Raw genomic sequence first — 14,050 nt, 5'->3', positions numbered from 1 at the left:
TTAAACATCGTATGAATGATCTGATGAATCGTTTTTAAATACTTGTAAAAAAATATATAAACATGTAAATAACTAGGTTAGTAACATTTACAAATGTGGGAGTAATGAGGAATAAAATTAAGAAACGATTTACTAATCCATAAAAAAAATCGTTATTATGCGGAGTGCTACCCAAACATTCATTAAAGTCATTATCAATGGCTCCATTCATTTTGTCTTCTCGCCTTTCTGCCTCCTTCCTTCCTTCCTTCCTTCCTTCCTTCCTTCCTTCCTTCCTTCCTTCCTTCCTTCCTTCCTTCCTTCCTTCCTTCCTTCCTTCCTTCCTTCCTTCCTTCCTTCCTTCCTTCCTTCCTTCCTTCCTTCCTCCCTCCCTCCCTCCCTCCCCATCTCCCTCTCTCTCTCTAATTACAAAAAGCAGGAAGAACAGAAGAACAGAACTATAACTGCCATATTTGACCTGCAGCTCCGTTCTTACATTCACCACACAATCAACATCAAACAATCAGACGTGATACAAGGATAAGCCTTATATTGACAACAAGTCTTTTCTCCTGCCGGAGCCTTTGTGTTTAACTCCCAGAAGCTAATCTTCCTCTCACCACCCGTTTCAATATGCTATACACATCTCCCTAAGCTCCTTTGTCTTTGTCACCCTCTCTTCTTCCCTCTCTCTCTGTTGTGGTTTATTTCAGTCACTTCCTGTATTTAACCAACCCTAGGGGGAGTCACACTTCTTTCAGAGGAAACCCTTTGACACATAACACCTACAGCCTTTCTACTGATTCCGCTCAGTTAAAACCCTTCCAGTTCCCACATCATTTGCGGTACACAGGGTGTTCAATTAAAACCCTTCCTGTTCTCCCACCATTAGAGGTAAATGGTGTTCTGACTGAAGCTCCACTTCCTGTTCCCCCATCATTACAGGTACAGAGTGTGTTCTGACTGAAGCTCCACTTCCTGTTCCCCCATCATTACAGGTACAGAGTGTGTTCTGACTGAAGCTCCACCCCCTGTTCCCCCATCATTACAGGTACAGAGGGTGTTCTGACTGAAGCTCCACTTCCTGTTCCCCCATCATTACAGGTACAGAGTGTGTTCTGACTGAAGCTCCACTTCCTGTTCCCCCATCATTACAGGTACAGAGTGTGTTCTGACTGAAGCTCCACTTCCTGTTCCCCCATCATTACAGGTACAGAGGGTGTTCTGACTGAGGCTCCACTTCCTGTTCCCCCATCATTACAGGTACAGAGGGTGTTCTGACTGAAGCTCCACTTCCTGTTCCCCCATCATTACAGGTACAGAGGGTGTTCAGTTATTAAAACCCTTCCTGTTCTCCCACCATTAGAGGTTGAGAGTGTTCTGACTGAAGCTCCACTTCCTGTTCCCCCATCATTAGAGGTACAGAAGGTGTTCTGACTGAAGCTATAGACTGGAGTATATCTGCATCCAAAATATGATCCTATTTCCTATATAAGCTAGTGCACTACTTTTGACCAGAGCCCTATATAGTAGTACACTATGTAGAGCCATGTAGAGGCACCTATGTGGTCCTGGTTGAAAGTATTGCACTATATAGGGTCCAGAAGAGAGTATTATTTGGCATTTGTCCTCTAAGTCCACTCCAGCCTCCCTCTCAAAGCAGGCGTCCACTCGCCTAATTACCTGTCAATCAACTGATAGCTTAGAGGCCATTTTAACAGACCATCAGGACAATGTCGGTCTGACTTCACCCAGTTAACTTCTCTGTGATTCAACCTGTTTCATAGCATGTCTCTCTTATCAACCCCTTTTATAATCTAAATCCTATCAAATTGTTAAAAGAGGAGAACGTCTCGACATTAAAGGAAGATGTCTTTGTATTTAGTATTGGGGCTCCCAAGTGGCGCAGCGGACTAAGGCATCACTACAGTCCCTGTATCGCATCTGGTCGTGATTGGGAGTCCCATAGGGCGGTGCACAATTGGCCCAGCTTCGGCACGGGTTTGGCCAAGGTAAGAACATAATTGTAAATAGGAATGTGTCCTTAACTGACTTGCCTAGTTAAATAAAAAATAAAAATGTCATTTAACATGTGTAATCATACAGCAGGGGCTAAAGTGCCTCTGTATCATTCCACCTGTTTATGTATGCGTCCCAAATAGCACCCTACTCCCTATGTAGTGCACTACCACCGATCAGGGCCTATAGGGCTCAAGGTCAAAAGTAGTGCACTGTATAGGGAAAGTGAAAGGGCTGCCATTCTTTAATAGATGCTTAGGAGAATGTCCTTTACCTGTCTGATACGTCTACTGGATGAGGTGAGTTATATGTACTCTTTTGGCAAACTCCAAGCGGGCTGTCATGCACTTTTTACTGAGGAGTGGCTTCCATCTGACCACTCTACCATAAAGGCCTAATTGGTGGAATGCTGCAGAGGTTGTTGTCCTTCTGGAAGTTTTTCCCATCTCCACAGAGGAACTCTGGAGCTCTGTCCGAGTGACAATCGGGTTCTTGGTCACCTCCCTGATCAAGGCCTTTCTCTCCTGATTGCTCAGTTTGGCCGGGCGGCACTAGAAAGAGTCATGGTGGTTCCAAACTTCTTCCATTTAAGAATGATGGAGGCCACTGTGTTCTTGGGGACCTTCAATGCAGCAGACATTTTTTGGTACCCTTCCCCAGATCTGTGCCTCGACACAATAGTGTCTTGGAGCTCTATGGACAATTCCTTTGACCCCATGGCTTGGTTTTGCTCTGACATGCACTGTCAACTGTGGGACCTTTTATAGACAGGTTTGTGCCTTTCCAAATCATGTTGTTGTACTTCCACCTCTTTTTGTCCCCCATTTTGTGATGGTATTGGTAGTTGCAGTCTTGTCCCATCGCTGCAACTCCCCTACGGACTCTGGAGAGGCGAATGTATAGAGCCATGCGTCCTCCGAAACACGACCCTACCAAGCCGCACTGCTTTTTTGACACACTGCTCGCTTAACCCAGAATCCACCCGCATCCACCCGCTTAACCCAGAATCCACCCGCATCAATGTGTCGGAAGAAACACTTTCAGGCAGGTGGCCGAAGTCAGCTTGCAGGCGCCCGGCTCGCCACAAGGAGTCGCTAAAGCGCGATGGGACGAGGATATCCCGGCCCGCCAAACACAGCCTGGAATCAAACCCAGGTCTGTAGTGACGCCTCAAGCACTGCAGTGCCTTAGACCGCTGTGGGAGGCCCATGTCCAATCAATTTCATTTAGCACAGGTTGACTCCAATCAAGTTGTAGAAACATCTCCAGAATCATCAATGGAAACAGGATGCACCTGAGTATAATTTTGAGTCTCATAGCAAAGGATCTGAATACTTATATAAATAAGATTTATTTATATTTATTTTGAAACCTGTTTTCGCTTTGTCATTATGGGGTATTGTGAGTAGCTTGGTGAGCAAAAACAATAATTTAATCAATTTTAGAATAAGGCTGTAACATAACAAAATATGGAAAAAGGGAAGGGGTCTGAATACTTTCCAAATGCACTGTATACCATTGACTTACATTGGATTTCTGTCACAAATGGAAAAAGTTTGCATTTGAAACAGTGGCCAGGTAAACAAAACCAAAGCATGGATTGCTGTCATACCTGGTCCATAGACTACTTACAGGGTAAGGAAACCAATATGTAATTTTGTAATTTGGGTGAACTGTCCCTTAAAAGGGACAATTTCGGTGTCTGCATTTATACATTTCATATATGACAATGGCCAGTGTTGGCCGACAATGGAGTTACTGTGTCATTGTGATTTATGTCCAGCTATAGTTGGACCTACCAGCAGCCTGTGTTTCTTACTGAATAGGCCTATGATTTGATTGTTGAGTGCCGGAAACTGTTCTGGGTTTTCATTAAGCTAAAAGACTGCCTCTTTATCTCTCCGCTCAAGAGACCGAAGCACTGCCACAAGGCATTATATTTCAGCGGGAATGCTGTTCCTTGAACTATTTTGTCCGCCGGCGCGCCTGCCTGTGCACGCTTCCCCACCGTTCCGTGTGAAAACACGTCGGCTGGGGCTCGGTTGGCTAGTGGCTCGGCAGGGAAACTCCTTTAAACCTGTCCGAAGGCTGATATAGTCTAATATAAAGGCTGGAGACGACAAAACAGCCTTATAGCCTTAGCCTGATTACGGTGATATTTCGCATGTGTTAAATTCCTTTTGGACAGAATAGATAAAACAGGGTTGGGCGAATAACTTGAAAATGTTAATCCATAAACCTACTAACATTAATTAATAAATAAAAAATGTGCACATATTCAATATAATAATGTTTAAGAATAAGAATGTTTGTCGACAGCACACTAAATCTTTCCATCGATTGGAGGAGTATTAGGCTATAGTGATTGGTACCAATAGCCTATGTAAAACCTTTATCAATAGGCGTCCATTGTTTCGTTATGAAAAGGAGACGGAAATGTGACGGACCTGCATTGCACTGGTATGAACGTTTCCAGACGACTGTGAGCTGAATGACCAGTAGGCTAGGTGTGAATGTTCTGAAAGCTTCATTCTAAATCAGTCGTGAATACCTCAAGAAAGCCACCGACCCCTTATGGGCCACCATCCGGGGACAAAAGTCTTGCTGAGTCTATGAGATGTGGAGTTTTAAGCTATTAAAGGCAGCACCACTTTATCAAATGTTCATGTTGATATTTTAGGCTACGCCTGAAAACAGTTGTTTTCATGGCCACACAAATCCAAATTGATGTAACCTATGTGATTGCAAAATTGAATACTTCTAACCGAAAGAGTCACCTAACATGTATGGTTCTTCAATATAGGCTAACAGCCCTAGCTACTTGTTGCGCATTTGGTATCCAGCTGTTTTCACAGTATGGTATACTTACATTTAAGGCCCCCACTAAGCCACGTCTCCAATAATTACCCAGTGTGCCATGCCTTTTCGATTGAATTGTAGAGTTACCACCCGTGACTGTATTTATTAGTGACAGAGACATGGTTGCTGAATTCGATAATGTTCAGTCCTGCGGCCTTCATCAAGTGAGTTCCTAGGCAAATATTATCATTCTAATTGAACCATTACATATATCATAAGGCCTTATACAGTGGTCTGAAACTCGTAGTTTACAGGCCACATTAGGCCTGCAAGTAGGGTTTCAAAATGCTGGTACATTTCCCAGGTTTTCCAGAAATCCTGATTGGAAGATACATGGTGGAAAAATTGTGAAAGTTTGTGGAATAAATCACATTATTGTGGCTTGCAAAGTGATGTGTAATTCCTATTAGAATCTAGCCAGCATTAGGCTATCCAACAGTTGAAATGTGTATTCACCCACAACCTGCATTCATAATGACTGCCAGGGTTAAGAACAGTGGGAGGAAACTATCTAAGCTATTTAAACTGTAACAACCATTTCAGTAACGGGTGCAAAAATTAAATGGATTAGTTTAGAAAACATTTCTCTTTGTGTAGAATAACATTTAATCAATCAACCAATGTACATGCAAAAACACAGAATAAAGCAATTACAAAAAATGTACCTGCATTAAAGCATGCTGGGGAAAAAGTTAATTTGTTATCGTAACTTAAAACAATTTAGTTGGTGTGACTATCGCATAAATATTTTTTTTTCATTGACTTTGAGTACAACTTACGAGAAGAATATGAGTTAAAAAATGCTTTGTGGTTTACAGTGTAGTTAGGCCTGGTGATATTGACAACCATCATCAGCTGATCTAGGAAATATTTTAGTTAATGACAGTCAAGTGACAAACAGCTGTTGTGATATAGCAGTTGATGCAGAAACAGCCAAAGCGTGGGAAAACGGTGTTCGGAAGAATGTCCAGAATATTTTGGAGTCTCGTTCGTTGCGTCAGTGAAGACGTGATCCACGGTGGATCCAATCCAATACCCCTATGTTGATTATCTGCTTGATTTACAGCAGCGTCGAGAATATTTCATTAACAGAGAAAGCACCATGTCAATGAATGAACTGCATTGTTGGTTAAGGACTTGTAACTAAGCATTTCACGGTATTATTCGGCGCATGTGACAAATAAAATTTGATTTGATTTAGAGTTTTCCTATGTTTGGGATCCTGAGTGGCGCAGCGGTCTAAGGCACTGCATCTCAGTGCTAGAGGTGTCACTAGAGACCCTGGTTCGATTCCAGGCTGTATCACAACTGGCCGTTGGCCCAGCGTCGTCCGGGTTAGGGTTTGGCCCGTGGTAGGCCGTCATTGCAAATAAGAATTTCTTCTTAACTGACTTACCTTGTGAAATAAAGGTTAAATAAAAATGTTTCTGTGCATCGGATTGGACACCAAGGCCAGGCTGCTGTGTGCAATTGTGTAGGATATTGCGCAAACACCCAATGGTATTTTCCATTCTATTATTCATTAGATTTAATGACAACAAATGAGTAGCCTAGTGGGCTTATGAACAAAAAGATTTGGTGAATTTCAATGATGTAAATAATGATAATGATGATGGTGAGGACCTAGTAACAGATGGACTGACATCCCTTTAATCATATAGAGGCTATTGTTACTTTGTGTTTCACAATGTTTCCATCACAATGTTTCCATAGTATGAGAGGATGGCTGGAGGGTGTCTGAAGTTGGATAATTTTTCAGCTTCTTCCTGCAATGCTTAGTTGATGTAAAACATATGTTGCATTTTCTGCATCTCTAAGCATACCTCTTGAGATGTCTGTATCCTGGTTCTTTTAATTAAGAAATTAAATATGCTTCTCTGCAAATCTGGGTAAAATATTGAAAGGAATATACATTTAGTAATTAAAAACCTCTTAGGGCTAGGGGGCAGTGTTCGGAAGTTCGGATGAATGACGTGACCAAAGTGAACTGCCTGTTACTCAGGCCCAGAAGCTAGGATATGTATATAATTGGTAGCATTGGATAGAAAACTGTTAAAATAATGTCTGTGTATAACAGAACTGATATGGCAGGCGAAAACCAGAGGAAAATCCATCCGGAAAATGTTTTTTTGAGGTCACAGTCCATTTCAATGCTTGTCTATGGGATATACAAATAAATAGCACCCAGATTGCAGTTCCTATGGCTTTCACTAGATGTCAACAGTCTTTAGAAAGGGTTTCAGGCTTGTTTTTTGAAAAATGAGCGAGTAGTTGTAGTTTTTCCAAGGTGTCTCTCATTAGAAATGTAGTCTTGATGCGCAGGTGAATGAGGTGCACACACTTCGTTATTTATCTTCCCTATTGAACATACTATTCTCCGTCTTAAATGTTATTGTTTATTTAGATATTAGAGTACCTGAGGATTAATTAGAAACATCGTTTGACTTGTTTGGACGAACTTTACTGGTAACTTTTTGGATTCGTTTGTATACATGTTGAACGAGTGGATTACTGAATCAAGCGCGCCAACTAAACTGACATTTTTGGGATATAAAAGAAGGACTTTATCAAACAAAACAACCATTTGTTGTGTAGCTGGGACCCTTGGGATTGCAAACAGAGAAGGATCTTCAAAGGTAAGTGATTTATTTTATCGCTATTTGTTACTTTTGTGACGCCTGTGCTGGTTTGGAAAAGTATTTTGGTGTGGGGCGCTGTCCTCAGATAATCGCATGGTATGCTTTCACCGTAAAGCCTTTTCGAAATCTGACAACGCGGTTGGATTAACAAGAAGTTAAGCTTTTAAATGATGTAGGACACTTGTATGTTCATGAATGTTTAATATCACAATTTTGTAATTTGAATTTGGCGCGCTCCAGCTTCACCGGATGTTGTCGATTTTGATCCCGGTAGCGGGATCCGTGCGTTATGAGGTTTTAATGGCTTTTTAAAATTCTACCAACCTTGCCAGCAGGCATGTCAGCTAATATAGTTACACAAGCTAGCTACTCTAATTTTATTGGTAGCCTGAAATGGCTTCTGGGTAGCTAGTTATGAGGTTGGGATATGGGTTCCCAATCTGGGCCAGCTAAAGACAACTTCATAACATTGGTAGGTGGCTAGTAGCATTACAGAGAAACAACAACAAAAATTAAGGGTATCATGCCTTTGCTACAAAATATATGTTTGCCCATATGAAGATATTTATTTGATGTCATAACCTAAAAGAACAGACACATGATTTAATGAAAAGCAGCAAACAGACAAAACATTGTTTCACATTCTTTAGTAAAAGACTGAGAAACAGAAACATGCAATAGGCTACAGCTCGCTTCACAGTTTTCCCGCCAAATAGGCCAACAGTGCATACGGGAAAGTAGCCAGACCCCTAGACTTTTTCCACATTTTGTTCTAAAATAGATTACATATATTTTTTCCCTCATCAATCTACACATAATACCCATAATGAAAATACGTTTAATTTTTTTTTGAAACTTGTGCAAATGAATTCTAAATAAATAACTGAAATACCTGATTTTCATAATTATTTAGACCCTTTGCTATGAGATTCAAAATTGAGCTGAGGTGCATCCTGTTTCCATTGATCATCCTTGAGATGTTTCTACAACTTCATTGGAGTCCACCTGTGGTAAATTCAATTGATTGGATATGATTTGGAAAGGTACACACCTGTCTATATAAGGTCCCACAGCTGACAGTGCATGTCGGAGCAAAAACCAAGCCATGAGGTTGAAGGAATTGTCCGTAGAGCTCAGAGACAGGACTGTCGAGGCACAGATCTGGGTATGGGTACCAAAAAATGTCTGCAGCCTTGAAGGTCCCCAAGAGCACAGTGGCCTCCATCATTCTGCCTAGAAGGCCAGTATCCAGGAGTTACCTCTTCACTGTTGATGTTGAGACTGGTGTTTTGCAGGTACTTTTTAATGAAGCTGCCAGTTGAGGACTTGTGAGGCATCTGTTTCTCAAACTAGACACTCTAATGTACTTGTCTTCTTGCTCAGTTGTGCACCAGGGCCTCCCACTCCTCTTTCTATTCTGGTTAGAGTCAGTTTGCGCTGTTCTCTGAAGGGAGTAGTACACAGCGTTGTATGAGATCTTCAGATTCTTAGCAATTTCTCGCATGGAACAGCCTTAATTTCTCAGAACAAGAATAGACGGACGAGTTTCAGAAGAAAGTTCTTTGTTTCTGGCCATTTTGAGCCTGTAATTGAACCCACAAATGCTAATGCTCCAGATACTCAACTAAGCTAAAGAAGGCCAGTTTAATTGCTTTTTTTAATCAGAACAACAGTTTTCAGCAGTGCTAACATAATTGCAAAAGGGTTTTCTAATGATCAATTAGCCTTTTAAAATGATAAACTTGGATTAGCTAACACAACGTGCCATTGGAACACAGGAGTGATGGTTGCTGATAATGGGCCTCTGTACACCTATGTAGATATTCTATTAAAAATCAGCCGTTTCCAGCCACAATAGTCATTTACAACATTAACAATGTCTACACTGTATTTCTGATCAATTTCATGTTATTTTAATGGACAAAAAAAGAGCTTTTCTTTCCAAAACAAGGACATTTCTAAGTGACCCCAAACTTTTGAACGGTATATATATATCTCTTATTACATTTTTTTCTTCTGAAAAACAGTTTTTACTTTGTCATCATGGAGTATTGTGTGTAGATTGATGTGGGGAAAAAACTATTGACTACATTTTAGAATAAGGCTAAAACTTAACAAAATGTGGAAAAAGTCAAGGGGTCTGAATACTTTCCGAATGCGCTGTACAAGGAAACGCGATATAGCTCACTGACGTTGAGTGAGCGGGGGTCTGTACGCAGTAAAGTACCTTACACAAAACGTTTTGCTCCACAAAAAGTCACATAAGCTTCCCCACATCCATATTTCTCATCTTTATCAATGAGTCTTCAATGCCCTGGTTTACAGACTCACAGAGCCCCTCTTCTGTTGACTCTGTTTGTTATTCTCTGACTGACAAATCCTCTCTCGCTCGCTCTCTCTCTCTCTCTCTCTCTCTCTCTCGCTCTCTCTCTCTTTCTCTCTCTCTTTCTCTCTCTCTCGCTCTCTCTCTCTCTCCACTCCCCCTCTCTCTTTCCCCTCTCCCCTCCCGTTTTCCCTCCACTCTCTCCCCCCGTGTCTCCTCTCCTCTGTGTCAGTGTACTAATCCAGTCTTAGATGTGTCTCTCCCGCTTGTCTTTGCTCTGTCAGTTCTCTGAGTGTTTGAGTTAAGTCACAACACCCATCTAAGCCTGTAAACCTCCCATTTCAACAGAAAACAACCCCAGAGCTTTTCTCTCTCTCTCTCTCTCTCTAAAAACAAAGGGAATGGGATTGACAGTGTCTCTCTTTCATCTAAAACAAAATGATTTATCAGTATGCAGCACTATACAGAAGAGACATTCTCTGCTGTATGTCTGAATGAGCCGTCACATGTATTACTGCTGTGTGTGTGTGTGTGTGTGAGTGTGTGTGTGTGTGTGTGTGTGTGTGTGTTTGTGGCTCACACTGTGATAGAACCTTCAATCTTCATAAACATCAGTACATCAGTATAGCAGTACAGCAGTACATCAGTATATCAGTACAGCAGTACATAAGTACATCATTACATGAGTACAACAGTACATGAGTACATCATTACCACAGTACATCAGTACATGAGTACAACCGTACATGAGTACATCACTACAACAGTACATTACTACAACAGTACACGAGTACAACAGTACATGAGTACAACAGTACATCACTACATCAGTACATCAGTACAACAGTACATGCGTACATCAGTACAACAGTACATGAGTACATGAGTACACAGTACATCACTACAACAGTACATGAGTACATCAGTGCAACATTACATGAGTACAACAGTACATGAGTACATCAGTACAACAGTACATTAGTACAACAGTACATGAGTACAACAGTACATGAGTACAACAGTACATCACTACATCAGTACAACAGTACATGAGTACATGAGTACATCACTACAACAGTACATCAGTACATCAGTACAACAGTACATGAGTACATCAGTACAACTGTACATGAGTACATCAGTACAACTGTACATGAGTACATCAGTACAACTGTACATGAGTACATGAGTACAACAGTACATCACTACATCAGTACAACAGTACATCAGTACAACAGTACATCACTACAACAGTACATCACTACACAGCTACCAAGGACTGTGGCCTCTCCTACTCCTTGGCCGACGTGAGTAAGACATTTAAACGTGTTAACCCTCGCTGCCGGACCAGACGGCATCCCTAGCCGCGTCCTCAGAGCATGTGCAGACCAGCTGGCTGGAGTGTTTACGGACATATTCAATCTCTCCTTATCCCAGTCTGCTTTCCCCACTTGCTTCAAGATATCCACCATTGTTCAAATCAAATCAAATTTTATTGGTCACATTTTTTATTCTTTTTAAAATTTTATTTAACCTTTATTTAACCAGGTAGGCAAGTTGAGAACAAGTTCTCATTTACAACTGCGACCTGGCCAAGATAACGCAAAGCAGTTCGACACATACGACAACACAGAGTTACACACGGAATAAACAAACATACAGTCAATAATACAGTAGAAAAATAAATCTATATACAATGTGAGCAAATGAGGTGAGATGAGGGAGGTACATACACATACAGTATTTAGCAGATGTTATTGCGGGTGTAGCAAAATGCTTGTGTTCCTAGCTCCAACAGTGCAGTAATATCTAAAAACGATTCACAACAATAAACACAAATCTAAAAGTAAAAGAATGGAATTAAGAAATATATAAATATTTGATAACCACCCGAGCCCCGGCCTGTTCACCCTGCTATCATCCAGTAGGCGAGGTCAGTACAGCTGCATCAAAGATGGGACCGAGAGACTGAAAAATAGCTTCTATCTCAAGGCCATCAGACTGTTAAACAGCCATCACCAGCCGGCTTCCAACTGGTTACGCAACCCTGCACCTTAGAGGCTGCTGCTCTATATGCATAGACTTGGAATCACTGGCCACTTTAATAATGGAACACTAGTCACTTTAATAATGTTTAAATAATGTTTACATACTGCTTTACTCATCTCATATGTATATACTGTATTCTATTCTACAATATTTTAGTCAATGCCACTCCAACATTGCTCTATCTAATATTTATATATTTCTTAATTCCATTTTTTTACTTTTAGATTTGTGTGAATTGTTGTGAATTGTTAGATACTACTGCACTGTTGGAGCTAGGAACACAAGCATTTCGCCAATAACATGTTATTTATTTGATTTGACAACAGTACATCTGTACTGTACATTAGTACATCAGAACATCAATCATCCCTCACTGAGAAAACCACAACTGATTGATGGCAACAAATCCAGACTAAAGTACAACCACTGTCATGTAACTGTTGTACTATGAACACTAAGGTGGTACACACTACCGTTCACAGACAGGTCGATTGGAAAATAGCTTTCTGAACGGAATCCCTTGATGGGCGGGAATCTCAGGAGCCATTCATCTCCAACACCCAATGGGATCACATCAAAGGCTCCCATTTGCTTATACAGCGCATTCGGAAAGAATTCATACCCCTTGACTTTTTCCACATTTTGTTACGTTACAGCCTTATTCTAAAATTGATTAAATGTTTTTTTCCCCCTCATCAATCTACACACAATACCCCATAATGACGAAGTAAAAACAGGTTTTTAGAAATGTTTGCAAATTTATATACAAAAATATGTAATATAACATTTACATAAGTATTCAGACCCTTTAGTCAGTACTTTGTTGAAGCACTTTTGGCAGTGATAACATCCTCGAGTCTTCTTGGGTATGACGCTACAAGCTTGGCATAACTGTATTTGGGGAGCTTCCCCCATTTTTCTCTGCAGATCCTCTCAATCTCTGTCATGTTGGATGGGCAGCATCGCTGCATAGCTATTTTCAGGTCTCTCCAGAGATGTTCGATCAGGTTCAAGTCCGGGCTCTGGCTGGGCCCCTCAAGGACATTCAGAGACTTGTTCCGAAACCACTCCTGCGTTGTCTTGGCTGTGTGCTTAGGGTGGTTGTCCTATTGGAAGGTGAACCTTCGCCCCAGTCTGAGGTCCTGAGGGCTCTGGAGCAGGTTTTCATCAAGGATCTCTCTGTACTTTGCTTCGTTCATCTTTCCCTCGATCCTGACTAGTCTCTCAGTCCCTGCAGCTGAAAAAAAACACAGCATGAATGCTTCACTGTAGGGATGGTGCCAGGTTTCCTCCAGACGTGACGCTTGGCACTCAGGCCAAAGAGTTGGTTTCATCAGTTCAGAGAATCTTGTTTCCAAACTTCTTCCATTTAAGAATGATGGAGGCCACTGTGCTCTTGGGGACCTTCAATGCTGCAGACATTTTTTGGCACCCTTCCCCAGATCTGTGCCTCGACAAAATCCTGTCTCTGAGCTCTACGGACAATTCCTTCGACCTCATGGCTTGGTTTTTGCTCTGAGATGCACTGTCAACTGTGGGACCTTATATAGACAGGTGTGTGCCTTTCATAATCATGTCCATTCAATTGAATTTACCACAGGTGGACTCAATTTCGAGTCTCATAGCAAAGGGTCTGAATACTTATGTAAATAAGATATTTCAGTTTTTTATTTTAATAAATTGGCAACACACGCAGTAACACACATACATACACACACACACACGCACGCACGCACGCACACACACACACACACACACACTGACCTCCTAGCTCCTCTGTGGAGATGCTGGTTAGTTGGAAGGTTTCGCTCCCTTCAGACAGTGTCCGGCTCAGGAGACTTCCAGTGTAGAGCAGAGTAGACCTGACGTGGTGGAACGGCATCTTCTCTCTGCAAAAAACACACTTATAGTTTGAATGCTGAGGGTCTGTGTGCCAATATATGTGTGTGAAGGAGAGTGCACATCCTCCATCTTTCTCTCCCTCCTCCCCTCTACTCCTCACCTCCTCCTCCCTCGCTCCCAAGTCTCCCTCTCTCCCTGCCTACTCGTCCGCATCTCCCTTCCTCCTCCCCTTCCCTCCACTCATCTCCTCCTTCCCTCCTCCTCCCTCAGTTTCGGTCTCAGGCACCTGGCCCAGAGAGATAAAAACCTGAATAAAGTCCTGTCACTCTCCATCACTTAA

At 41.7% G+C, this 14,050-nt stretch overlaps 1 protein-coding gene across 1 annotated transcript in view; it reads right to left on the bottom strand.

Moving 5' to 3' along the window:
* caln2 (calneuron 2) overlaps positions 1-13,750 on the bottom strand; it is a 48,141-nt gene extending 34,391 nt beyond the window's left edge. The window contains exon 1 of the mRNA XM_038964526.1: positions 13,633-13,750. Coding sequence (XP_038820454.1) covers positions 13,633-13,750 — 118 coding nt within the window. The remainder of the gene's footprint in view (positions 1-13,632) is intronic.
* Between the last annotated feature and the right edge of the window lie 300 nt (positions 13,751-14,050).

This window comes from Salvelinus namaycush, chromosome 26 (genome assembly GCF_016432855.1).
Source record: "Salvelinus namaycush isolate Seneca chromosome 26, SaNama_1.0, whole genome shotgun sequence".
NCBI classification, from domain to species: domain Eukaryota; kingdom Metazoa; phylum Chordata; class Actinopteri; order Salmoniformes; family Salmonidae; genus Salvelinus; species Salvelinus namaycush.
This window is presented reverse-complemented; position numbering and strand designations above follow the sequence as displayed.